We start from the raw sequence: 23792 nt of genomic DNA on the forward strand, positions 1-23792 counted from the left end.
AGTTTTATTTACCAAATTAAATTCTCTCCAGTGGCCTAATTCCAATAAGCTGGAAGCAAGTTCTCATGACTTCTTTGGTGCATGAGCACAATATTAATCTTGATTCTTGCAGGGGGTCCCCAACTACTTTACATTTCGTATAAAACGATGAAAATTGGACGCTCAGCTCATACAAATAATCCGTCAACCTATAGAATATGGTAGTTTACGGGCCGTGTAATATAGATATAAGTTTGCTAACTATGTAAATAGGTTTATTTTGGAATTTGACAGAGCAGTAGCAATTACCTGTTAATGGCTAGGTCTTTATGTATTTGGTCTAGAATGGAAGGGAATTTTAGGAGGCATTTGGCCAGAGCTACTTCAGTTGGGTGTTCTATCACTAATTTACTCAAGTCAACCTCATTTGGTACTGAACTTGTCCCATTAACTTCCACGCTATCCTCCACTATCACTGGTCTATTATCACTGGTTTCTACATTGTTAGTTTCTGTACCATCAGCAGTTTTAGATTCTGCTTTTTTGAAAATCTGGCATATTCTTGCGTACGAGTAGAACATGTACACTGCAGTGTTTCCACGCGGGTCAAGCATCTTATCAAATGAGAACTTGTAATTTGTAGTCACCGAATGGTTTAAATCAAAATACTTAACTGAACCATATCCCAACGCCTCAGCCACCTCATCCAAATCTAAACACAATGAATACACAATTACAAACTAATTTATATCACTAATAGGTAACGCTAAACATATAATACATAGATATGGTTAATACTTGGAATGTTTGGATCTCTTTTTTCTAATTCCAGTTTAGACCTCCGAACAGCTTCATCTAATAAGTCAACAAGTTTAACAGTATCGCCTGATCTTGTTTTAAACTTCTCACCAAGTTCATTCTGGACCATTCCAAATCCAACGTGATCAATTCTCACATTCTCACACCAACCTATTGGAATTATTGTACAGTGGATATAAAAATATGACTTGGAAGTAAATATAAAAAGGTTACTTAGTCATAAATATGGTGTTGTGAATGTGTAAAGAGGTACCTGCGAGTTGTGCTGACTTGAAAAGTTTTTGAAAGTGTTCAGACTGTCCGATATCAGTGACGTAAATAATCCAGTCAGCTTTAAGTTCGTGGGTTCTGTATCTAAGACATGCCATATCTGTGGAATCATAGCCAAACCCGCCATCACTTTTAACAAGCATTAGAGGTACTGGAGAACCATCGGTGAAGATAACTAGAGCACCTTCTGACTCTTGAGCGATTCCTCTGTCCTGTAAATCTTTGACAATTTCAGGGATCATGTCATTGTAAAAAGACTCTCCGAAAATTTCAAATTTAATGTCAAGTCTCTTGTAAATCCTGTTAAACGAGTCGAGACTAATGTCACAGAGTACTTTCCAGACTAATTTAGACTCTTCGTCTCCTGATTGGAGTTTAACTACTCTGGAACGGCTCTTCTTCTTAAACTCCTCATCAACATCCATCCTCAACTTCGCCTCTTTGTAGAACTTTGTAAAGTCACTTATGCTTGGCATGTTACTCACAAAGTCTGGATACTTCTCAAACATATACTCTATCAACATCCCAAACTGTGTTCCCCAATCTCCCAAATGATTTATTCTCCTTACTTTATATCCAAAAAATTCCAAAACTCGGGCTACAAATAAGTAAATACGACGTAGTAATGTTATGTATAAATATTTTGTTAGATAATTATGTAAAGTACCTAGTGAATCCCCGATAACTGTGGACCTTAGGTGGCCAACATGCATTTCTTTAGCAATATTTGGTGATGAGAAATCAATCACAACTGTTTCTCTAAACACACGTTAAACTTGGTTAAATTGTTAGATATTAACGAATATTGTATGGACTAGTACCCATGTTTTTTTGTGGATTTATCTACTGATGGTCCATATTTTGCTAGTGATCTGATTTCTTGTTCAATCCAGTCATTAGATAGTACAAATGTCATAAATCCTACACACAAAATAGGGTTTATATATATTACCTTGAGGTGAAACATTAATTGATGAAAATGAATTGGAAGTGATGTTACTTTTGACCATTTCAGCCAGTTCTTGAGGGCTATTTACAGATAAGTGATCTTTTGCCACTTTAAACAGCGACAAAGCATCACTCCCTGAACCAGTAATATAATAGTATTTGATGGACATATCACAGTAATAATACAATATTTAGTGTTAATTAGTCAATAAAATTAGTTGAACATACATTGGTAGTCTCCGAATTTTGGTTTTGCGACAGAAACGTTAGGATGTTTAGCGAATTCTTGGACTATTTCACTGGTTGAACATTTAGATATTGCTGAAGATAGCAATTCTCTAACATACTGTTGAATTATCTGTATTCAAAATAAGACCATATTAATTAACACAGCGTAGACTAGTGTATATAATAATATTATAATCTAGAAATAAGAAATTACCCTCATATTTTAACAAATTAAATCAAGATCTTTAATGGAAATAAAAATGGCATAATTCTCAAAATATCCTTAAAATCAGTATAAAACAAACACATTGTAATATCTAATGATATTAACCGAAACGACAAGGGATGGTATTTTACAAATAGATGGAAATATGGATTAAAATATATTTAAAGGTGTGGGGAAATTAAATTTAAAATTTATCAATAAAATGATTAGATAAAATTATAATTTTTTCACTGAAAGTTTATTATCCTCAGCCTGTATCATATTGATAATTTGGTATGAAAATTTTATATATTTTAAGATTTAGTGTGGTGTACCTGTTGATTCTGTGTGTTTGTCTCCTTATTTTCTGACTTCTCAGGCTCAAATTTACTCTTTAACTTTTTGACTTCCAAACCAAGTGTTTTCTGGTAATTTGGAGTCTTCTTCTTTACAGATTCTAAAAATTTTTATTATTAACTAATGTGTAGGATGTGTATAAGAATATAATAATTTAAGTAATTACCGTGAAATGGCATATATACAGGCGCTTGATTTAATGCCCATGTTGACAAGTGCTTTTCATTATCATGTCTATGCTCATACAACTCCTCTGTACTCAAATTATTCACAATTTCAGATTAAATAATATGTTTAACTCATTAAATAACTTGGCAATTAATCCCAAAACAGCCTTATTTAATGATAAATAAACTATAAATAATCCTATATAGAATAATATTCCGAAAATAACCTTCAAGTTTATTGACCTAAAAGAAAAAATTAATTATTTTAAAAGTACTTTATTGTGTATTTCCCTTTTAATTGCGAATAATAATGTGTTCATCTCAGTGGGAGTGAGTCTTAATTTCTTTGAGGGCATAATCTTGACTGCGATATGAGGCATTTGTCCCTGATACCCTTGGCCGTTGTACGTTAAGGCTGAAAGACCGCCCATGAGCATTGGTGTCAGAAAATTGCCAATATTTTCAGAATTATTTTTTACACATTTAATAATTGTTAAATTTAAACCATAAATCATAACATATAATAATTTAACACTGATGTGTGTCATTCTCTCAAAACAACGTCACATTTCAGTTACATAATTTTAGGGAAATGAGATTACATAGATTTTAATATGTTACAAAAATTAATAAAAATTAATTTGTGGAGAAATTGAGCAGATGTGTGAATTGTATACTTTACTTCTACTAAATCTTAAAAACAACACCATCCACACTTAATTCCTGTTATTATAATTATTTATCAATTTTATTAATATTTTTTAATTTTTGTTTATTTTTCATTAAATTTTATGGAAAATTTTTGTTAATTGGATTTATTTAAATTTATTTACATTTCTCACATTAAGACTGTAGAATTTTTAAAAAATTATATTTTAATATTTATAATCTAAATTAAAATTAAACACTGAAATAATAAGAACATTTGTATGGATAAGAATTCTAGCCGTCTGAGAGCTATAAATTTGACAAAGTTACAGGACTCTTATAGGAGATATGTTCGTGTAGTTCCACGTCATTTGAGAGTAAAGGAATTATCTGATAGTTGGCACTCCCGTACGCCTGATTATAGGTTAAACTTAACCCACTCGAAGTGGAATAAGAGGTTAAGTAACTGGCGTAGACTTGTTCACCGTTGGGACCGCATCAGTGACTCCCAGTGTGATTTATTATCAGACTGTTTAAATCGTGGCGATCTTGAGGAATTTGTATCCATTTGTGAAGGTAGTAATAAGGAAAAGGTTGATTTTGACGTTTGTGACCACTTACTTAACCAACACACTGCTGACTTATACTATCCAATAATTTATAAGCCTTTCTGGTTTAAAGGTGATATCAACAGTAACGGGTTCCAAACTGTTGATGAAACTACATTTTTAACCAAGTCTAAACAGCTTTTAAACACTCTAGACAAACCTTTTTATGATAATTTTATCTCCACCTATACTAACACGAGATTATCGTAACATTCATAATTTAATATTAATTTGTGGAAATGTTTCTGAGTAAGATTTTGTCTGGATTACAGCGAATGTCCATATTGAAATGTGGCGACAACAGTGGAGTGATAAAAGGCTGTATCATTGGTCTAGGCAGGAACAAACATGGCACTGGTAAGATAGGTGACCGTATTAAAGTATCAGTTCGTGATAAAACTTCTGATTGCATCGTCAATAACAAGAAACCGCGGGGTATAATAGTGAGGAGGAAGAAGGAAACTCAGAGAAAAGACGGGATGGTATTTAAATTTGATGAAAACGCCTTTGTTATTATTTCAAACAATAAACTCCAAGCCACTAAAATAAAAGGACCGATTCTCCTCGAAACCAGACATAACTCTAAATCACTCGCATCTAAAATTTTATAATCTACTCCCTACACTTGTATATTTAGTTACACACTTAACTTTGTATACTAAGTTTCATATCCTTGTAATGTGTATAAATGTAAATCTAATACCAGATGATTAAGTGTTAAAGAAGAATTTAGAGGTTTTACAGACAAGAAAGATTAAGGGTTAGACCTAGACCTTGACGGACTATAGTCTCGGTAGTCATCGTTATGGTTATCAAGTTTATCTTTATCCATATCAACGTCAAACTGGCGATCATCGTATCTGGGTTTCTCTTCCCTGAAGTCGTCCCGGCCGTCACGGAAATCCTCACGATCATCCCTAAAGTCCTCGCGATCGGTTCGACCATTGTCTCTGTAGCTACGGTAATTTCTATCCCTATCTCTGTCATGGAAGTCGCGATCTCTGAATCTACGCCCGTCCTTAGGGTGATCGGAGTCATATCTATCTCTGTAGCCGCGATTGTCACGGCGATCATAATGGCGCCTCGGTGATCTGTCACGAGAGTACCCACGGCGTCGATCATCTCTGAACCTTGCGGGAGATCTAGATCTGCCACGGTAGCTCCGACTCCTACTCCTATAATCCCTAATAAAGAATTAGTCTCCAAACATAATAGATAAATATTATAATATAGGTTAAATAGTGGGAAATATATGCTATGGAACCTTCTGGAACGGTTTCTTTGGAACCTTCTCATGGAGCTTGGAGATTTCCTCCGGTCTTGGGCTATGCAACAGGTGATAACGCTGCCGTCGAGTTCAGTGTTATCCATGGCGCGAACGGCGTCAAGAGCGTCTGCTTTATCATAAAATTCAACGAATCCAAAGCCTCTCGGTCTTCTGGTATTAAAATCTAGCGGTAGGTAAACGTCTCTAATTTTCCCGAATTTTTCAAAGGCCTCACGCACAACTTGAGGGCTTGTTGAGAACCTCAAATTCCGTAACAACGTAGAATACCCAGTGGATTTTTCCATCTGTACTATCTCGGATTATTTTTAATAAATTTGTCCTATCAGGTTAGTATGTGGCAAAACTCAGAAATCAAAAATCATACTATTTTCAAACCTTAAAATTTTTACTCGGGACGAATTTATTCTTTGCGAGATTTCATTTAAACTCTTTCTTTCCCAATGTCTCTCAAGCTCTCAAACCTCTCCCGCGGCACAAGTAATCAAACCCTTGGCCTTCTATTCTCCACTTCTCAAACTCGTCATAATTATTTATATACACTTTTCACTACTTTAACCCCTTTACTTTAGTTCTTGAAACTTTCTTATTTATGCCTCATTTATCATGAAATATTTGAGTGAACTAGGCTACTAAATAACTACATATATCTTTTCTAATGGAGTTGATCAGATTATGTCTCTGCTTCCTCATTTAACTGGAAGTATCTTAATTCATACGAGTGTTCCTTATTCGCCACCACCCTCAAAAAGTCACGCAGCTGCTGCTTCTTCAAATACTTCTTCGTTAAATACTAAAATAAATATATAAAATTGTTTACCATTATATAATATATGTGCTTTAGTGGAGTATGTGTAAAATAATATCTAAAATAATACTTTGATGTATCTTTTGGAGAAAGGAACTTCGGTTGTGACGTGGATCTTGTTCTTCTCTCTTGTAACAAGTACTTTGGTTCCTAAATTTCCTGTCTTTCCATCTACCTTTATCCTGTCATGAAGAAACTTCTCCTATAACATTTTTATTTCCAAATATACAGTTTTTTATTTTATTAATAATTTTATAAAAATAATTAAAAGTTACAAGTCCAGCGGTGTTGATGATATTATCATTTGCAGGTCCAGTACAGTCAAGAACATACTTGACTTTATGGCCTGGAACAACCTTCTTTTGTTTACTCTTCTTCTTAAGCAGTTTCATTTATATAAAGATTTTAGCAAAACGGAAATAAAAATAAAGAGTAAACGGGACTTAAATATAATATAATCTGGGCTATAATAAAATATAAATCAAGTATTTAATATGACTAAATCAAGCCAAGATAATATATAAAATAAAGAGTAAAATAAGTCATTAGATAACGAACTCCCCATCTATAGGATGGGGAAGCACCAAAACATAAAATAAACTTAACCTAAACAATCAACATATTAAAAAGAATATATTAATATTATAACAGATGTTATAATAATTGTCTAATTAAAATAAAAACATGTGTTTGATTTCAATAACAATATTTTAATGATTTCCAAAGAATTTATTATTTTTACTTGAGATTCCACAGATTTTCAAAATCTATTATTGACACTATTACTAAATCTATTATTCCTATTATTTATTCTTCATTTATTTGTTTCCATTTAAGGTGTTTAAATTTTAAATAATTTATTAACAATTAATAATTTTAATTCTACATTATTAAATCCCTTACAATTTATGATTTGATTATGAAAATAATAATTTTTAATCTTTTTGGTTTTCTAACCTTAATGTGTTAATTTTTGTTTACACCTCATAATCCTTCCGATTCCAACTTTGTTGATTCTTTCTTAAGTTTTCATTTCTTAAATTATTTTTATTTTGTATAAATATTTAAAGATGCCGTCAAGGTTTGTTTTTTTGCTTAATTTAATTTTTAGGAATGATAACGCCACCGTTACTACCTTAAAGTCGCTCCCTAATTTCGAAATTGAGAAACTTAGGTACTAAATTACTTTATTTCCTATGAGATAAATTAGTTTATAATATTTAAATTGTATAAAATGTTAATATTTAGGCATCTTTTTACTGTCCATGAGGAGCTTGGAATTGACCCTGAAAAGATTAAAAAACCGCTACTAGAACTTATTAAACAGAATCGTTAGTACTTTTAACCCTAATTATGTCTTAATTACCTATCATTTATCAATAACTTTCCTTCAGATATGTATCCTTATTATGAGCGTATAAAGCCTAAGCTTGGTATAATTGAGGATGATTTTGAGATCGAGAGTTTTAAGGAGTTGAACTCAAAGACCCTTGCCGAATTAGATGAGAAAATTGAATTCGCCGAGAAGAACTTCGGCTCCTCTGAAATTAAAGATTCGATCCTAGATAAGGGCAATTACTACTTCAAAATCGGTGATCACGTATGAAATTAACTATTTGTTCTATATTTGTCTACATTCCTCAATTTTTATTTAATTTTTAATATTATTTCAGGAGAACACGGTGAAAGTGTATGAGCAGGCTTTGGAGAAAACGGTTGGAATTAACAGTAAACTTGAGATAATGCTCACGATTTTAAGGGCAGCGTTCTTTTTCAATGATCTTCCACTACTCGTTAAATACATGGAAAAAGCCAAACAGTACCCAATCTACTAACTTATTAGTTATACCATTTATTCTGTCATTACCTAATGTTATTGTAGAGATATTGAGAAAGGAGGTGATTGGGAACTTAGAAATCGATTACACATATATGAAGCTGTCCAATTAATGCTATGTAGAAAGTTCAAAGAAGGTAATTTTTATCTTATTTTATTATATTTTAGCTACTGAACTCTTTCTCGACTCTCTTTCCACTTTCACGGCCACTGAATTAATCTCACTTGAAGAACTTGTTCTCTACTCCATTGTTCTCTCATTGGTATTTTTACACTAGATTTACCTATTTACTGTAGTATATATTTACTTAATACTATACTATGTGTGATTAGATAACGATGGACCGTAACGTGATAAGTAAGAAGGTATTATTATCTAGTGAAGTGGCACAAGTAGCTTCCCCAGGGTCTTGTCTGTACCAGCTCATCAGTGATTACTACAACTGTAACTATAAAAACTACATGAAACATCTGGGTAACTTTACACACTCCATTTTATTATTAGTTGACGTGAGTAAATTGATATTGAAGGACCGTTATCTGGGACGGCACTGCAGATATTTTGTACGTCAGGCTAGACTACCCGCCTATAAACAATTTTTAAGACCCTATAAATCCGTCACCTTAAAAAACATGGCAGACGCATTCCAAGTTTCAACCGAATTCATCGAAGAGTATATTTAGTAGTTTTTATAGTTACATAGTTAGCTAATATTCACTGAGTAGTCACTAAAGTGCTGAGTTAAAGTGTAAAATGTGTTTAGAGAATTGGTGTCGTATATAAGTGGGATGAGATTGGATTGTAAGATAGATAAGGTGAATGGTATAATTGAGAATAACGTCGGTGATGAGAGGAATAATAATTACGTCAAGACCATAAAACAGGTATACTGGTTGAGTCACACATTACGTAGGGCGACCTCCTGATTAATCGGATCCAAAAACTATCCAGAATCATCGACATGTAATTAATGTTTTACTCTACTCCAGTAAATAGAATAAGTAGTTGGGTAAATAGTAAGAGATTAGGAAGAATTAAGTGATTTATTGTCTACAATGTTGATGAGAGTGTTGATGCAGTTTCGCCACTGTTTTAAATTGTTGTAAAGTTGTTTCAGCTCCTCGTTGCCGAATTCGCGATGTACCACGTGGTTAATGATAACTTTCTTACTGTTCTGGTCTATTAGAGCTTCCATAACGCCCTTGTTAATGGCGTTGACGATCATCTGCTCAGCCTCCTCTGGCGGGAGCTGGAGGTTCTTCTCAATCATCTCAATTGGGATTTCAGACTGCTGTTGACACATTGTACTGATTGTCAGCAGTGTTAGCTTTTCCACCAAGGGTTTCCAGTCAAGTTTAAGTTCACTCACAAATTCCGCATTTTCCTTCAAGTATTTGTCTAAATCTTCCAAATTTCCTCTAATAAAGATTTCTAGCAGGCTTATTAGAGGCGCATATCTAGTCTCTTTTAGATGAGCCACTGCCGGCATCAGTAATAACTGGTCAAAGTATAAAATGTCCTCAGACCTCAAACTACGTACCACAAACGTAACTGTGGCCATTACATTCTCACTACAAATTAATTAGTGTATTAATTTACGCCGTAATATAGTAATATAGTGTTAGCTAGGGTGAAATATATAGTTAAATGGTTAACGAGTTAGGGGAGCAAACTCGGTGGTGTATAGATCAGGTTCGTTGAGGCACTCAACTCTTTTTTTCCAGAATTTATAGGCGAGATCCGCTCTGTTCAGTTTGTCAAGTTCCTCAGCAATTATATGATATATTCTAATCTTCGTCTTCTTATCTATAGACCAATCCACCATCCACTCATCCACCTACATACGTATTTTATCCAAATGAGATATTAGTGCTAATACCTCTTTAACGATGGGAATGAGAGTGTGGAAGATGTTATGCTTGGCGGCGAATTCAAGTATAGCGATGTAAACATCAACTCTGAGAGGCAGTGTGGATTCTACAGAGTTGTAGAGCATCTGGAGAAGTCTAAGTCTGAGTTCTAGGAAGCTTTCTCCGCCTTGAATAGCTTTAAGGAGAAGGTGCCCTGCCTTCTCAATCTGGCCAGAACTTGTAAATCTGAGCTGTAACATGTACATCAACACTGTAAAATACTCCTCAACCTGCTTCAAAGCATCCGAATACTTAACTCGAACCTATAACATTTTAATACTATTTAAGTAGTAATAGTATATTTACAGGTATATTAAGTAATATATTTGGGTATCAATGGTATATTTACAGGTATATAATAAAAAATGGGTAAATAGTTTAATAGTGTGAAAAATACTTCAGATTCTGCTTTGGAGGTGGGATCGAGTGAGAGCATGACGGTAGTGCCGTTGGTTTTAGATTCTTCGAGAAACTCAAAGACGGTTAAGTGTTCACTGAGCAGAAGCTCAAAAAGTTGGAATGACTCCTTGATAATTTGCTCGCCTTCAACTTCCTGGAACTGGTCCAGAAGCTGAGCGTAGTAGGTTGCAGTCTTGCTGGGACATCTGACCTTAAGAATCCCAAGAACCCAGTCACCCAGCGAAGCCGAACTCACAGCGCCCTCCGTGTCCTGAGAAAGAGGAACGAAAGTGGTCATTTTCACATAAAAGTATTGAAACAAATTATTAAATCAAATTTTTACAGAATATTTTAATTTAAAAATTGATAGAGAGTAAAACTAGAGGAGAAATGGAATCACAAAAAAACAAGTTTAAATTTAAAAAATTCAAATAATTTTTATTTGTTTAAATTAATTTAACAAATTTTAATTTTTAAATTAAAATATTTAAGAAATTGGTAATTTGAGTGATTCCTCCGAGTGGGGACGGAACATACATTTTATCACTCAATTCAACATCAATATAATAATTATAATAAATAAAAATAAGTAGAATGAATTTGTGTAAAAGAATCGCGTTGAAAAATTGATGGCGATGATGAAATTAATGGTTTAAAGTAGAAAGTTATTGCTATTCTTGTGTTTCAAGTTTCTTTTCCATCTCAGCTCTTGACAATAATGCGTTTTCCACCTCCGGCGTCACATTGTAACTACGTATCCCCCAAGTCGCCGGGTCAAAATACACCCATAACGCTACAAGTTTTTTACCAATTATAATTAAATAATTAATATTTTTATCTAAAAATATCAATAATATTCCTAAATAATGTAAGGTTGTGTTAAATGCTATAAAAGCTTGGGTTACATTTTTTTTGATCATGTTTGAACCACAGTTTGTTGGATTCGTGGTATTTCCAGAGCCTTTTGTAGAGTTCAATTGAGGCTAGGCTCTGGATGTTGTCTCTGGGCACATTGTAGAACACGTAGAACAGAGTCTCCAGTGACAGTTTTGAGACGTTTCCAGTCCGAAAATTTAGCGTTTGGCCGTAATTTAATTTATGTACAAATCTGTCGAAAAAAATCGATTCCTCATCCAACGAATCCTCAGGATCAGACGTACTACACATTTATATCCCCAAATACTATTACTAATACATAATACTGTAATTATTATGTAACTGTGTAATTAATACATAATACTATAATTCCTATATAGTATAATAATTATGTGTAAATACTCTTGAAGGAGTTTATGTTTGAGAGCTTCGGTATCTAATTTTCCGGTGGGAAGGAACGGTGATTTATCCGTGAAATAGGACTTCATTGCGTCGAAAATCCCCTCGAGTCCGTAATTGAAGTGTTCCTGAGGTATATTTTGGGGGTTAACCGGTTTTGGTGGAGGTTCAGTATCACGTTCATTTTCAGGATTTTGAGCCTCTAAGTTGCTTGTTTTATCCTGATTTGTATCAGCTTCAACTAAATTATTATCGTCCAGAGTTATTTCCTCTTTGTCTTTTGAACTTAATTCCCTCTTTAGGTCCGTGATGTTTCGGTCAACGAAGTTGAGATTCTCGAAGGAATCTGAGACTTGGCTGATTTCATTTTTTTGAGCCTCTTCGGGACTTAAAATTTCAGAAGGCAGGGGTTCATTTGGAGTTGTTTCTACTTCCTCCAAACCCATAGGGGCTAGGTTGCGATTCGTGGCTGGGATTTAATCCTTGAGTAGTGTGTTGCGGTATATATTACAGGGTGTTTGGCAAGTACTTTTAAAGTACATAACAGCGGATATTTATACAATTAGCTAATTAGTACAATAGTTAAACATTAGAGTGGAATCTGGGCCCTTTTCGGTTTTTGAAAAATGTACAAATATAAAATAACAAAATTGTTTGATTTTAAAACGAATTTAAATTAAAATAGTAAAGTTGAAATAAAAACGAAAAAAATTAAATTTGGGTAGTGTGAGGCTCGAACTCACGACCTCGGGATTATGAGACCCGCGCGCTAACCGACTGCGCTAACTACCCCCTCTTAGATTCCCCAATTTTAGCTTCTAAACTTATTAATTTCCACTCTTAGAGATTCTATAAGATTATAGGTGTTTTACCCCGGAATTCTCTGTGTTTACTGTTATCACTGGATTCCACACCACTTAATACTGTGATTTTGCCAAATTCTTGAAGATTCCTAAAATTTTTCCAAAGTCCAACTCCCTAACCCAGATTCCACACCTCAGTATGTGCACATAACACAAATTCTACTGAAAATATTCTAGACTAAAATATAAATAGTGTAAATGTGACTCTACGTATTCTAAATTGGACTAAAAATAATAGATTGTATGAAATTATTTATTGTTAATGACGTCTTGGAGTATGAGTTGTATATGATCTGGGAGTGTAATGTTTTTGAAATACTCTGAGATATTATACTGCGCTTGGAGTGCCTTTAGTACTGTCTTGACATTAGAATTTGGCATCTCCAAAATATATCTCAGGAGATGGTCCTTGAAATGATTCCACAGTGTGCAAATTGTTATTACCACTCCTTTAAATAATTGTTTATCTTGCCAGCACTGTTTCTGGATCAGCTTCGGGAATATCACATCTACGATTACTTTCCTCGTCAATGGCACTTTCTGTACAAATTGACATAAAAGTCTGCCGAACACGAAGTTGATATTATCAAATGATTCCACAATTAGATACAGCGACGATATTGCTGATTCCACTGAGAATCTTCCCAGCGTACAATACTTGATACAAGTATCCAGCAACAATACTTGTAACTTCATATAATCTTTTTCATCCACCGGTGTTACCGGAGTAACCTCTGAAACTGTGCCCTGTGGAACTCCAGTACTCTGTGATACTACTGTGGCTAGTTTATTACTTATCTGTGAAGTTGGCATGTTGTAAATTGAGTATAAAAAGTGTTGTGGCAGCGAGACTTTCGGTGTTTCTATGATCACATCCAGCACTTTGATTATCTTCTCCTTTTCATACTTTCTGAATAAAAATATTAATAACTTATTCAGTTGGTCTGGACTTAGAAATGGCGACATTTGTATCACATATTCCGGCGTCACGTGCATTTTTTCCATCAATAATTTCATCAAATTCTTCTCCAAATCCGTTCTCTCATCAAATTTAAACATCACATTACACCAACTCTTCCTCAACTCCTCCAATACACTCTCCACCAAACTCATATACTCCTCATTATACCTATACCAATTGTGTGCCAGTTAATTACGTGTAAATATGAGTAATTAATGTGTTAATATACTCAATTAATGTATAAATATACGTAATTAATGTGTAAATATACGTAATTAATGTGTAAATATACGTAATTAATGTGTAAATATACGTAATTAATGTGTAAATATACGTAATTAATGTATAAATAAGTGTAAATAAAGTTACTTGATGATGAGTTGTAATTCTTGTTGGTAATTGGCTAGAGTTTGTGAGCATTTGGTGTAGAAGTGAGTTCCTGGATATGAATTTGCCAGTGCGCATAACCTGAAAACTAGTCTAGAATTCCTTATACAACATGATAACATCGGTTCAAAGTATACCAAATCATCTTCAGACACTTCCTTTTCCACATCGTCCATTATCACATCCAATTCATCTGAGTCATCCTGTGGATTTAATGTGTTAGCCTGTGGATTTACTGTGTTATACTGTTGATCCAGTCTCTCAGGTTCATCTTCTACTTTATCCTGTTGGTCATTAACTTCCGGAGTGTCGCTTTGTAATGTAGTGTTGAAAAGGTTTTCAACGGCGTTTTTGATGAATTTGCTCGTTTTTAAACTATTTCTATTACACATTAATCCTACACTTTCTTCTATCCACACTCCAATATCTTCATCATCTTCTTCCTCAGGTTCCTCTAACTCTTCTTCTTCTTCACCCTCAGGTCCAACGTCGGACAGATCAAACTTCAATAATTCTGTGGATAGAGAGACTAATTTTGGGGGCCACTGCCAAAATGGTCTGTCTGAAAGGTATAAACAATCCTCCACCAACTCCTTCTCCTCATCTGACCCGGTAAATTCCCTAAGTTTCTGCACAAAATCTTCATGAATTGATCGAAATTTCTTAACTGTATAATTATTCTTTACATTGTATAAACCTTTCTGAGATGACAACAGTCTCAGGAATAGAGAAGAAACTTGGTTCCTTTTACTTGTTACGCATCTGAGGAATATGGCAAACACTGTTCTCTTTATGAGTAACATGTTGGACACATACCTAAAGTAATCTTTGCATATAACTCGTTCAAAATCAGCTTTCTTCGCTAGTGAAGTGTGTTTCAGCAGGTTTGACACTAGTGAGAATGCGAGTTTTAAATTCCCCTGTTTCTCAGATTTTACCCACACCACTATCAAATCTGACATTTTATCAGGGATTTTCGGTAAATTTAACACAAATTTAGAGAATGTATTCACTGATACATCGTTTACTTCTTCACTTTCTGACAACTTTTCACACACGTACGACAGACACAAGTTTACAAATTTTTCATATTCTTCCATGTATTCCTCCTTAGCAAGTTCAGAATTTACGGAAGTTGCCTTGGCGAAGTTGGTGGTATATGAAAACATAATATACTCATTCAACACTTCCAAGTAGTTGTTAAATAACTGGACATTGTTCTGCCTGTTGACACAGCTGAACAGTAGAGATAAGCCGTAGAACTCACTGTGGTGTTTAAGTAACTTTAGGAAATGTGATTCCGCGTGATTAATTAAAGTGTACTCTGCCAAGTATTCGAAGAGGTTTTTCAGAACTTCTATTCTGTTCTCAAATTGAATTAAATTTGAGACTAAAAAGTGCTTCAGCACTTGACTTGCAAATTTGTCATAATTTGGTAATTTAGGCCCAATAACTTCAAATTTTAGATACCTCTGATAACTTGCGACTGTATCTATCATCTGATTCCCAACTAATCTAACAAACAGCTTCTCATTCTTCCGTATTTCATCTTCATCAACTATTTTTAATCTACTCTCCACTAGCTTCTGGACAGTTTCCCTGTCACTGTCAACGGGATGAGGGGCGTCAGGCTGACGGTCATCAGGTTTAAGAATTTCAGAAGTGAGAAAACTCGTGTCATAGGAGATTGGCGTAATGGTAACGGGTTTCCGTTTATAGAAATTATTTGAGATGGAAATTTGTGAGTTTTTAAACTTTGAGCTTTTGTAATTTTTCACCAGTTCCTTATCAAATTCAAACACCTGCGCTGCCGGGTATAAGCCAAGTTTATCATCAAAATCAACTGACAAACTTGTCACAAGTTTGTCTGACAAGTCAAAATTGGCCTCTTTATCCATTGATTCTGTACTATCAACTCCCATCATCGTTCCTCTGTAAGGTTCACAGGATACTGACGGGAGAGTCTGGACCAGTTTATACATATTCTCCAACTCTAGTCCGTAACCCCTCTGATTTACCTTATCCAACAATACGTGATGGTATTTGTAACAGTTGTTGAATGAGAAGATTCTGAACAGAATAGGCTCGAAAATCTTGTGATTTTGTGTTCCCAACAATCGTACCAAAGAGTCCACAAACACTTCAAAATAGTATTCCGGATAAAACCCAATCAGACTACATGCCACTTCACTACTTAATACTGATTCCACTAGGCCGTCATACTCATTTTTTACCCTTTTTTTACCTCCCGGAGTGCTGAGTTTATTATGTTTGTTTAGGAGAATCAGGAGTAAATTTACTGATTCTGATTGCCATTTATATAAAGTTTCGTAGATAACAGAGTTTGGTTCATCTGTTTTAACTCCTTTCACCTTTTTCTTCTTATTTTTAACTTTACTTTCTGCACTGGTTTCGGTGGTATCACCGGTCCCTGGTTGAACACACTGGTGGCATAGATAATTTGGATAATTTGCCAGTTCGTAAAATAACATTTTAACCAGGTTTACAGAGTAAAATTTCGTCCTGTTATGTATTAAAGTTGGCAGGAAATGAGCTGAGTTATACTTAACATCTGAGAAGTCACAGTCCAGTAGTCTCGTATGTACCATGAACCTAATACAGGCAAAATCTGCAAAGCTTTCTGGAATTCTTACATTATCCAGAGAAAATGGTAAATTTTCCAAATCCTTCCCATCATCCTCAGGAACCTTACCACTATTTGGAACACTGTCAACCAAATTATTAAGAGTTGATGTGTTATATCCGTTAGGCAATTGTGCACTGTTTGAATATGTGGAATTACCCGTAGTTACTGTGTGTTTACATCTTGTAATTTGTGATTTGGAGATGGAGTCGAGTGAGCAGGTGAGCCGTACAGTTTCCAGAACCTCATTTGATGCGATAATATGACTAAAGAGTATGTTAAAACAGTCAACCAATGAAATTAAAGCGAATTTCTGAACCACAAAATTCGAATCATTAAACAAATGTGACAAATCCTCCACAAGTATTATTGAATCTAATGATTATTCAGTTGTGTTTTAGAGGTCAAATTAGGCAAATAAAACTTACATTGTGGATCCAATCTTAAAATTTCATTAATTAATTTACAAAGTCGAACTTTACCATCTTGCGATTCAGTCAACTATTTTTACATTAATTTTTAGAAATAATTAGTTATTTAGTCATATTAGCGGGGTAAATAAGTTGTTAAAGGGTTACTTGTATTTTTCTGAATTCTTGAAGGTTACTTTCAAAAAGGTCCCTCTCACAAACTCTTAAAAGGTTAAGTATGTGCCATTCCTAAAGAATATGTTAATAATTTATCAACATTTTAAATCATTTTATACTGTTAAATTTAGTATAATAACTAGAATAATAGAATAATATGAGATTAATACTTGAGAAGATTCTGTGATTGAGTTTGTGGATTCTTCTGGTTCTGGTTGATCCATTTAGGTCCATTTGACAAGATTTATAAAAATAAATTTATTTTTAAAAATACATAAAAAAATTAATAATTAATAAATTCTCAACACCATAACACATTAATCATAAAATGTATTTTTTAAATGATCCAGATTATTTTTATAAAACCTTGGCGATATTACAGTCAAATCCGAAACTACCGAGTAAATCTTGAATTATTAAGTGAATCTTGAATTATTAAGTGAATCTGAAATGATTAAGTAAAATCTGAAATGATTAAGTAAAATCTGAAATGATTGTGTGATTCTTAAATTGAGATGTTAGGTTAGGGCTGCGGTTTCATTTTGTTTATCGTAAAAGTATGAGTAATCGGTTCTTCTGCTCCTATAAAATTTATTTTGTTATGTAGTGAATTTGGAACTGTTCCGTAATTAAATACCTTAGAATGGATTATCTGTGTTGTTGTACCTGAGGATTATAAAAACAGCTCCGAAGATGACTAATCCTACGGCGGTAGCAACTCCTCCAATAGCAACTTTATTGGCCTGTTTAAGCCTTGTAGTAGTCTTCTTCGAAGTTTCAATCTTGATTTTCGGCTTATTCTTCTCCACGTCAAAGGCGAAGTAACAGTTTGAATCCGCTTCCAGCATCAGATACTTGTCAATTGTTCCTCCTCCTGAAGGCATCAATTCACCAGCTTCCTCCCTGTTGCTACCTTCTTTTCCGAAGAAATTCTCGTCGTTCTCCTCGTCCTTTTGATCACCGGATTCCTCAGGCTCATCATCGAATTCTAAATCATCTTCGCCAGGCGCTGATTTCGCTGGTGTCGCACCTTTTCTCACTGATAAATCCAAAAATTGCATCAAATTCCCTTTCACTAAATTTAATTAGTACAGAATTTTTACCATATAATTGATATTATAGTAAAGTGTAGGACGGGTAAATAGTATGGATTTACCTTGAGGAGTGTCATCTTGGAGATCACTGAAGAAGTTGGTCACGTCAACTTCAACTTCACTTTTCTTGAGTTCGACTTTGATTGGCCCTTTGAGCACTTTGATTTTAAGCTCGTCATTGAGTGGCTCAATGAGGTAGAGCTTGACAGCGTTGGTAGGGCATTTGAAACCGAGCGACTTAGCGTCAAAGAGTTTATTAAGCTTAAAGGTGGCCTTGTTAATGGTACTTTTGGGCTGTAATTTATCCCTTGTACTGAAGTGGAGCACACCTTTCTCAGTATTATTTTTGAACAAGTCTAGGGTCTTTTGTACCTGTAAATGTGTGTTATCTACCACTTGCTTGTTTCTCACATTCTTGAACCCTTCAAATGAAAGTAACAACACATTGTTATGGGTTTTGTGTAGTGTTTTACCGTCAGAGTAGAAGAAGTCTTTCACTTTAGATAATACGCCAGGGTTTCCCCTTCTAGGTCCCTCCTCAGGAGTGCCAAGAGCATCTAACTCATCTGACTGGAGACTTGGGTGACCACGCTCAGTCGTCCCATAGTTAAGGAAACTCCCGCCCCTCTGAGTGTTTATTGCCGCTATCGCCAACAATGTTAAATACAGTCCCAACACTACCGATGATATATAACGCATTTTCACAATCTTATTTTCAGATACTAATTTTCACAAATAATTTTAGAAAGTTAATTTTAGAAAGTTATTTTCAGAACTTATTTCGATAATATTTCCGTTAAATGGGTAAAAATGTTCAAGATCTTGCAATCGGAGGTGTTTGTAATTATCATAAGATAAGGCCCAAAACTGAGTTTAAAGTTGGAAAAAATAACTTAAAATTCTTAAAAACCTTTAGTTACTTAAATACTTGAAAATTTACTTGATTTAAATATGATCTTGAGATTCCATTGCCAGATTCCATTTGTGCATTTCGGTGTATCAATTTTTACACCTATTAGTCCAATGTGTAGCATTTTTTCAACTTTTTAGAAGTAAATTAATTATATAGTTTCAGGATTCTTTTTTAATTTCACAAAATTGAGCCTTTAAGCTCACTTTTTACACCTTGGACGCACCAGCCAAATATCGCCCAGATTCCATCCATTTCCCCAAATATTACACATTTTATACACTATTTACCATATAAAATATATTATTGAGTATAATATTAATTCTATTGTGAGTTTTCGACGTATTGTAGGACTAATCTTCTCCCGTAGAGGTGTACGTTTTTTAAATTTTCCATTGCGAGTTTGGCGTCGTTTTTGGACATGAAAACGACGAACCCAAAGCCTCTGTGCGTGTTTCCAGCGGATTTCGGAATCCTCACAGTCTTGACATTGGAATAGTATTTGAACAGTTCCAGCAACTCCTTCTTCGTCGCTTGAAATGGTAAATTCTTTACTATTATCACGTCGTTTTCCTCAGTAGGTCCTGGGTCCTTATGCTTACGGCTACTGTAGTTTGATATCGTTTGTTTATTCTTTGACAGTTCTAAGCTTATGATTTTAGTGCCGATTACTGTGCCAATGCGTCTTTTAATCGCTTCCTTCGCGTTATTTATGCTGTCAAATTCGATAAATCCGTAGCGAGCTGAGGATTTTTCCTCCAATTTTGTACCGTGAGGCTTGATGATTTTTGATATCACAAAGCCTTTTAAACCTGAAAAATGCCTAGAAAACTCCTCCTCACTCACACTCTCATCTATATTACTCACATACACACTCACATGTCCTATCCTCTCAACTGCTCTTTCTGGTTCCTCAGCCGTTCCATTTTGGTCAACTTCATCTGCGTCCACAGTGTCATCTGGGTCCAAAGTGTCATCTACTTTATCTACTACTTCATTTGACTCAACACCGTCCCGCTGTGGTCCAGAATCAATTTCTATACCATCTGATTGTACAGTGTTAACATTGGGTAAAAGTGATTTTGGCACTTTCTGAAGGTATAAGGGTAAGCCTTGGAACATTCTATAGGACAAAGTTCTAAAGGCTTTATCACATTCTGATTTACTACTGAACTGTACTAGCCCAAGTAGTTTAAAAGGTGAGGTAGTAAACCTCGTAATCTTCCCGCAGGAACTGAATAACCTGATCAAGTCCCTGTCCTCAGTGTCATGAGGTAAGTTCTTAATTAGCAAAATGTCATCGTATAAATCTTCCTTATAGTCTGTGACTTCAGAGTTTATGCCTTGGTCCGATAACCATTTTTTAACCTTGTTGAGGATGAAGGATTCGGAGATTGCCGCATTTACACCTGCCTGCTCTCCCCTCAGAATGTCCTCAGAAGTTATGTTAAGATTTTTGGCGATGGATTTGATTGCAGAGTTAATGTCAAGGTGTAAAATATTCCAAATTGTCCTGTTCTCAATTTCAGACTTTCTCTTTTTAGCTTTAAACTCCGAGTAACTCGTCTCATCCACTGATTTATTCTTGTACTTCTTACTCTTGTCATACTTTTGTAAAAATTTATTAGCCAAATCATTCGATTTCTCAGTTTTTGCATGTGAGACTGTGATGATTCGGCCGGAGAAAATGGTGTTATTCTTCTGTTCAATGAATTCCAAGGCATCAGACTCGAAAGTAAAAGTCACAAAGCACATGCCACGGGTTAGAAAAGTCTCTATGTCATTTCCACTAGTGATTTCTGTTATATTTCTCTTTGTCAGCGGGATGTGGATTTGCTCCACCTTACCATAAGGTTTTACTAACTTTCTTATCATCTCCTCTGTTACATTATAAGGTAAATTAAATATCACTACTCTGTTCATATCTATAGCACAGGGTGTGTCGGGAGAGGTAAAATTTTCATTCTTGGAGGGAAATTCTGAGTGATCCCTTTGAATATCACCTGAGTCATGTTCTGAATCGGAATCATCGAAGGTGATGTGAACACGTTTAGATGAAACACCAGCTTTCACAGGCTTTACCTCAGTTACCACCTTTCCCTCATCCACCACTACTCCATTCACTCCAGTTATACGATTATCTATAGCCTTAGTTATACCATTTTTCACTCCCTTGACCCCTTTTACCCCGTTAATCTCATTGTTAGTAATGATTTTGGAGTATTCGATGGAAACTTTGCATGAGTTGAAGTAGGTGTTGTTGTAGTGGTTGAGAAACTTGGTGGCGTCACTTTCGGAGATAAATCCTACGTAACAAATGCCTTTGGAGACTCTTTTAACTTCATTATTTACCTTTTTCTCCTTGGTAAGGAGGCGAATGTCAGACTTAGTAACGCCCAAATCTTTACATTTTTTCGTAACCAACTTCTCAAGTGATTTATTATCCAAACTGTTTGGAATGTTTTTTATAATTAATCTACTCCTATCGCCGTAAACATCTGGTGTCATGTTAACTCAAATAATATTAAAATTCCGGGGCATTCCGGGAATTTGGGTAAAAAAATATTATTTCCGGGATTCCTAGGATAATTTACAAAATTAAAATAATAATTAATTATTAAAAATTTTATTATATAAATTTAAATAAAAATAATTTAAATAAAAATGATTTAAATATGAAATTATTTTCCTTATTCCTCTTCCTCACAAGAATATTCACTCCATCAGTTCATATTATGAGTTTATTGACTTTGGAATATTACTTTCTTTCACTTTTACAAGATTTAACAAGCCCAAACGTTAAATTTCCTAACTTTTTACTTAAATATAATTATTTATGTTAATTATTACAGTTAGTTGTTCTAATTGTGAAAATAGTTTTTGGTGAATTCTGTGACTGTTCTACAGTATACCCGAGTGATTTTAGTGTTGAGAAACATTTTGAGGAATTTGAGGCGTGGCGCAGTAATTACTTTGAGGGGAATTTACTACAACTGTGCTCACGTTTGCCAGAGTCAACGGGACTCTGATCAAATAATAATTGACATAACTCAGAAAACTAAACTTTCCAGAAAGAAATTACTCATCAGTACTTGTCCCAAAGCACTTATCAAAGGTCACTTAACACTCTCTGAAATTTTCAACCACAATCAAATCATTCATTCCAACTGTGACAACACATTACAAGTATCTTCACATTACTCAAAGAGATTTCATTTAGGGTAACGGAATTGCATTTTCTTCAATTTGTGATTTCGACATACAATTCCCATACACAACACTAAATTACCTACTGGTCCTACTACACAGTTATCCTCAGGAATTAGTCATAAATTACTGCCTAATGTTGGATTAGATAGTGGAGAAAGAGACTGTGTATCACAGATTATTGAAATTTGGACTCCTTGAAAAGTATTAACCCTAAGATTATAATTATTACAGACATAAGCCCTGTGCTATAGTACTTTGTAGAGGATTTCCAGGTCCCTTTTCACCTTAAATATTTGTTAGACCATTCAACTCGAGAGTTAGTGTATAAAATTTATCAAAAGGCTGAGAATCAATTTCCTTTTATTATTTTAACAGATTTTAATCCCTCAGGATTAATCATTAGTCTCAACTTCCATAAAACGCCCAGAACCACTTCCTACTGTAATTTCTACACTATGCCAAATTAATTACTTATTATTTATATAATTTTGGGGCAGATGTTGAGGACTGTGGAATTGAGAATTTGTACTGGATGTGTTTGAGCAGTAGCGAGAAAATCAGCGGAATCAAGTCAATTCTAACCTCAAGAGACTTAAAAATTATACAAAACTTAATACAACTTGAACCAGAAAATACAATTTATGACCCAAAGTCCGGGAATAGTAGGGAAAATACCAGTGAAAAGTGGAATCTTAGGCCCGATTTAGTACATATAAAAAATTCAAGGTATAAAATGTTAAGATATTTTTTAGGGAAATTTTAGAAAAATTTATTTCTGAAGGTTTTACATATCAATTGGACGATTTTGACACTCTGGAACTCCTTGTCACCCATTCACTCGACACACTTGTTAACACATTTCTCAACACACTTGATGATTCCACAGCTTTACAAACTGTGTAGGATCAGTAACAAAGTCTATAGGATCAGTAATAAAGTCTATAGGATCAGTAATAAAGTGTTTAGGAGTAAATTTCAAGGTTCAACTTCGTTTGTATATTTCAATCTTATCAAACTTCAAAATCAATTATCTCACTTCCCAGTTGCACATTATGGAACTTTTTTACACAGATTCAACTCACCCAATCTATTTCCAACTGTATCATTAGCCACTGGAATTTGTAACACTAACTCCCTCAGTAACAGTACTAAATGTATAAGTACGTTGAAGAGAAGAAAGTTTAAGATAAAGAAGCATAAGAAGAAGAAGCGGAAGAAGCGCTGGTCGAGGATGAGTTTGATACCGTGGCGACCTGCCCAGGATCTGAAACAAACATACCAGTCACCAGCCAAAATAAGAAGAATAGTAAAAGAACGCAGGAGAAGAAATAAAGGAAATCGGACACTCCGAATACCCAGACAAAGATAAACATAATATAGTCACTAGTGTAC

At 34.5% G+C, this 23792-nt stretch overlaps 14 protein-coding genes and 1 non-coding gene across 15 annotated transcripts; 5 read left to right on the top strand and 10 right to left on the bottom strand.

The window, feature by feature from the left end:
* Position 1: 1 nt before the first annotated feature.
* Positions 2 to 2547, bottom strand: argS (arginine--tRNA ligase). The gene is made up of 9 exons (XM_061305989.1): positions 2459 to 2547; positions 2245 to 2374; positions 2021 to 2152; positions 1890 to 1989; positions 1736 to 1827; positions 1052 to 1666; positions 778 to 948; positions 289 to 691; positions 2 to 188 (listed from the first exon to the last, which is right to left on the bottom strand). Exons 1-9 carry the CDS (start codon positions 2462 to 2464, stop codon positions 17 to 19), a joined length of 1821 nt encoding a protein of 606 aa, XP_061161156.1. The 5' UTR covers positions 2465 to 2547; the 3' UTR covers positions 2 to 16.
* Positions 2548 to 2626: 79 nt separating this feature from the next.
* On the bottom strand, positions 2627 to 3648 carry TpMuguga_04g00390 (uncharacterized protein). Its single transcript, XM_758932.2, has 5 exons — positions 3249 to 3648; positions 3201 to 3216; positions 2973 to 3059; positions 2785 to 2906; positions 2627 to 2722 (listed from the first exon to the last, which is right to left on the bottom strand). The coding sequence occupies exons 1-5, from the start codon at positions 3519 to 3521 to the stop codon at positions 2687 to 2689; spliced, it is 534 nt and encodes a 177-aa protein (XP_764025.2). The 5' UTR covers positions 3522 to 3648; the 3' UTR covers positions 2627 to 2686.
* A 254-nt stretch (positions 3649 to 3902) lies between these two features.
* On the top strand, positions 3903 to 4439 carry TpMuguga_04g00391 (Histone RNA hairpin-binding protein RNA-binding domain protein; the record flags this gene model as incomplete). Its single annotated transcript, XM_758933.1, has 1 exon — positions 3903 to 4439. The coding sequence occupies one exon, from the start codon at positions 3903 to 3905 to the stop codon at positions 4437 to 4439; it is 537 nt and encodes a 178-aa protein (XP_764026.1).
* A 29-nt stretch (positions 4440 to 4468) lies between these two features.
* Positions 4469 to 4840, top strand: rplN (Ribosomal protein L14p/L23e family protein; the record flags this gene model as incomplete). The annotated part of the gene is made up of 1 exon (XM_758934.1): positions 4469 to 4840. One exon carries the CDS (start codon positions 4469 to 4471, stop codon positions 4838 to 4840), a length of 372 nt encoding a protein of 123 aa, XP_764027.1.
* Positions 4841 to 4983: 143 nt separating this feature from the next.
* Positions 4984 to 5801, bottom strand: SR33 (RNA recognition motif family protein; the record flags this gene model as incomplete). Its single annotated transcript, XM_758935.1, has 2 exons — positions 4984 to 5413; positions 5494 to 5801. The coding sequence occupies 2 exons, from the start codon at positions 5799 to 5801 to the stop codon at positions 4984 to 4986; spliced, it is 738 nt and encodes a 245-aa protein (XP_764028.1).
* A 386-nt stretch (positions 5802 to 6187) lies between these two features.
* rpl22 (60S ribosomal protein L22) lies at positions 6188 to 6856 on the bottom strand (the record flags this gene model as incomplete). Its single annotated transcript, XM_758936.2, has 3 exons — positions 6598 to 6853; positions 6393 to 6524; positions 6188 to 6307 (listed from the first exon to the last, which is right to left on the bottom strand). The coding sequence occupies exons 1-3, from the start codon at positions 6712 to 6714 to the stop codon at positions 6188 to 6190; spliced, it is 369 nt and encodes a 122-aa protein (XP_764029.1). The 5' UTR covers positions 6715 to 6853.
* A 479-nt stretch (positions 6857 to 7335) lies between these two features.
* Positions 7336 to 9145, top strand: Psmd6 (26S proteasome non-ATPase regulatory subunit 6). Its single transcript, XM_758937.2, has 11 exons — positions 7336 to 7403; positions 7434 to 7496; positions 7571 to 7653; positions 7717 to 7922; positions 7996 to 8141; positions 8205 to 8296; positions 8328 to 8422; positions 8493 to 8634; positions 8665 to 8833; positions 8924 to 9044; positions 9074 to 9145. The coding sequence occupies exons 1-11, from the start codon at positions 7393 to 7395 to the stop codon at positions 9125 to 9127; spliced, it is 1182 nt and encodes a 393-aa protein (XP_764030.1). The 5' UTR covers positions 7336 to 7392; the 3' UTR covers positions 9128 to 9145.
* Positions 9146 to 9169: 24 nt separating this feature from the next.
* Positions 9170 to 10961, bottom strand: eif3m (PCI domain protein). Its single transcript, XM_061305990.1, has 4 exons — positions 10468 to 10961; positions 10040 to 10333; positions 9834 to 9997; positions 9170 to 9731 (listed from the first exon to the last, which is right to left on the bottom strand). The coding sequence occupies exons 1-4, from the start codon at positions 10765 to 10767 to the stop codon at positions 9185 to 9187; spliced, it is 1305 nt and encodes a 434-aa protein (XP_061161157.1). The 5' UTR covers positions 10768 to 10961; the 3' UTR covers positions 9170 to 9184.
* Positions 10962 to 11004: 43 nt separating this feature from the next.
* TpMuguga_04g00397 (NOT2 / NOT3 / NOT5 family protein) lies at positions 11005 to 12453 on the bottom strand. The gene is made up of 3 exons (XM_758939.2): positions 11748 to 12453; positions 11375 to 11628; positions 11005 to 11262 (listed from the first exon to the last, which is right to left on the bottom strand). Exons 1-3 carry the CDS (start codon positions 12188 to 12190, stop codon positions 11141 to 11143), a joined length of 819 nt encoding a protein of 272 aa, XP_764032.1. The 5' UTR covers positions 12191 to 12453; the 3' UTR covers positions 11005 to 11140.
* Positions 12454 to 12462: 9 nt separating this feature from the next.
* On the bottom strand, positions 12463 to 12536 carry TpMuguga_04g00934. Its single transcript has one exon. It is a non-coding gene; the product is annotated as a tRNA-Met (tRNA).
* Positions 12537 to 12856: 320 nt separating this feature from the next.
* On the bottom strand, positions 12857 to 17451 carry TpMuguga_04g00398 (Symplekin tight junction protein C terminal family protein; the record flags this gene model as incomplete). Its single annotated transcript, XM_061305991.1, has 5 exons — positions 17357 to 17451; positions 17178 to 17258; positions 17028 to 17100; positions 13938 to 16974; positions 12857 to 13736 (listed from the first exon to the last, which is right to left on the bottom strand). Exons 1-5 carry the CDS (start codon positions 17408 to 17410, stop codon positions 12857 to 12859), a joined length of 4125 nt encoding a protein of 1374 aa, XP_061161158.1. The 5' UTR covers positions 17411 to 17451.
* Positions 17452 to 17635: 184 nt separating this feature from the next.
* On the bottom strand, positions 17636 to 19101 carry TpMuguga_04g00399 (putative integral membrane protein). Its single transcript, XM_758941.2, has 3 exons — positions 18343 to 19101; positions 17853 to 18261; positions 17636 to 17768 (listed from the first exon to the last, which is right to left on the bottom strand). The coding sequence occupies exons 1-3, from the start codon at positions 18977 to 18979 to the stop codon at positions 17705 to 17707; spliced, it is 1110 nt and encodes a 369-aa protein (XP_764034.2). The 5' UTR covers positions 18980 to 19101; the 3' UTR covers positions 17636 to 17704.
* A 413-nt stretch (positions 19102 to 19514) lies between these two features.
* Positions 19515 to 21849, bottom strand: MRD1 (RNA recognition motif family protein; the record flags this gene model as incomplete). The annotated part of the gene is made up of 1 exon (XM_758942.2): positions 19515 to 21849. The coding sequence occupies exon 1, from the start codon at positions 21696 to 21698 to the stop codon at positions 19515 to 19517; it is 2184 nt and encodes a 727-aa protein (XP_764035.1). The 5' UTR covers positions 21699 to 21849.
* A 23-nt stretch (positions 21850 to 21872) lies between these two features.
* TpMuguga_04g00401 (Type IIB DNA topoisomerase family protein) lies at positions 21873 to 23789 on the top strand. The gene is made up of 8 exons (XM_061305992.1): positions 21873 to 21988; positions 22068 to 22376; positions 22411 to 22485; positions 22546 to 22601; positions 22632 to 22672; positions 22701 to 22841; positions 22898 to 23126; positions 23153 to 23789. Exons 1-8 carry the CDS (start codon positions 21926 to 21928, stop codon positions 23301 to 23303), a joined length of 1065 nt encoding a protein of 354 aa, XP_061161159.1. The 5' UTR covers positions 21873 to 21925; the 3' UTR covers positions 23304 to 23789.
* Positions 23275 to 23789, top strand: TpMuguga_04g02050 (uncharacterized protein; the record flags this gene model as incomplete). Its single annotated transcript, XM_061306122.1, has 1 exon — positions 23275 to 23789. One exon carries the CDS (start codon positions 23275 to 23277, stop codon positions 23767 to 23769), a length of 495 nt encoding a protein of 164 aa, XP_061161851.1. The 3' UTR covers positions 23770 to 23789.
* Positions 23790 to 23792: the final 3 nt, after the last annotated feature.

The sequence above is a fragment of the Theileria parva genome (assembly GCF_000165365.1).
Source record: "Theileria parva strain Muguga chromosome 4 map unlocalized ctg_529, whole genome shotgun sequence".
NCBI classification, from domain to species: Eukaryota; Apicomplexa; class Aconoidasida; order Piroplasmida; family Theileriidae; genus Theileria; species Theileria parva.

Bases quoted from the DNA above. Each gene is read 5' to 3' on its own strand.
- argS (XM_061305989.1), bottom strand. The intron at 1,990-2,020 runs GTAATATATATA...TTTTGTGTGTAG, and splicing joins AATTAATGTTTCACCTCAAG to GATTTATGACATTTGTACTA. The intron at 1,667-1,735 runs GTACTTTACATA...ACTTATTTGTAG, and splicing joins AGTTATCGGGGATTCACTAG to CCCGAGTTTTGGAATTTTTT.
- TpMuguga_04g00390 (XM_758932.2), bottom strand. From the start codon at position 3,521: ATGACACACATCAGTGTTAAATTATTATATGTTATGATTTATGGTTTA. The intron at 2,907-2,972 runs GTAATTACTTAA...AAAAATTTTTAG, and splicing joins TGTATATATGCCATTTCACG to AATCTGTAAAGAAGAAGACT. The intron at 2,723-2,784 runs GTACACCACACT...AATATGATACAG, and splicing joins CAAACACACAGAATCAACAG to GCTGAGGATAATAAACTTTC.
- Psmd6 (XM_758937.2), top strand. The intron at 7,497-7,570 runs GTACTAAATTAC...GTTAATATTTAG, and splicing joins TTCGAAATTGAGAAACTTAG to GCATCTTTTTACTGTCCATG. The intron at 8,635-8,664 runs GTAACTTTACAC...TTTTATTATTAG, and splicing joins AAACTACATGAAACATCTGG to TTGACGTGAGTAAATTGATA.
- eif3m (XM_061305990.1), bottom strand. From the start codon at position 10,767: ATGACCACTTTCGTTCCTCTTTCTCAGGACACGGAGGGCGCTGTGAGT. The intron at 10,334-10,467 runs GTATTTTTCACA...AAAATGTTATAG, and splicing joins CCTCCAAAGCAGAATCTGAA to GTTCGAGTTAAGTATTCGGA. The intron at 9,732-9,833 runs GTTTGCTCCCCT...ATTAATTTGTAG, and splicing joins CCTGATCTATACACCACCGA to TGAGAATGTAATGGCCACAG.
- TpMuguga_04g00397 (XM_758939.2), bottom strand. From the start codon at position 12,190: ATGGGTTTGGAGGAAGTAGAAACAACTCCAAATGAACCCCTGCCTTCT. The intron at 11,629-11,747 runs GTATTTACACAT...ATAAATGTGTAG, and splicing joins AAACATAAACTCCTTCAAGA to TACGTCTGATCCTGAGGATT. The intron at 11,263-11,374 runs GTAACCCAAGCT...AAAAACTTGTAG, and splicing joins CAAACATGATCAAAAAAAAT to CGTTATGGGTGTATTTTGAC.
- TpMuguga_04g00399 (XM_758941.2), bottom strand. From the start codon at position 18,979: ATGCGTTATATATCATCGGTAGTGTTGGGACTGTATTTAACATTGTTG. The intron at 18,262-18,342 runs GTAAATCCATAC...AATTAAATTTAG, and splicing joins CCAAGATGACACTCCTCAAG to TGAAAGGGAATTTGATGCAA. The intron at 17,769-17,852 runs GTACAACAACAC...TAAATTTTATAG, and splicing joins GCTGTTTTTATAATCCTCAG to GAGCAGAAGAACCGATTACT.
- TpMuguga_04g00401 (XM_061305992.1), top strand. From the start codon at position 21,926: ATGAGTTTATTGACTTTGGAATATTACTTTCTTTCACTTTTACAAGAT. The intron at 21,989-22,067 runs GTTAAATTTCCT...TTGTGAAAATAG, and splicing joins AAGATTTAACAAGCCCAAAC to TTTTTGGTGAATTCTGTGAC. The intron at 22,377-22,410 runs GTATCTTCACAT...GATTTCATTTAG, and splicing joins ACTGTGACAACACATTACAA to GGTAACGGAATTGCATTTTC.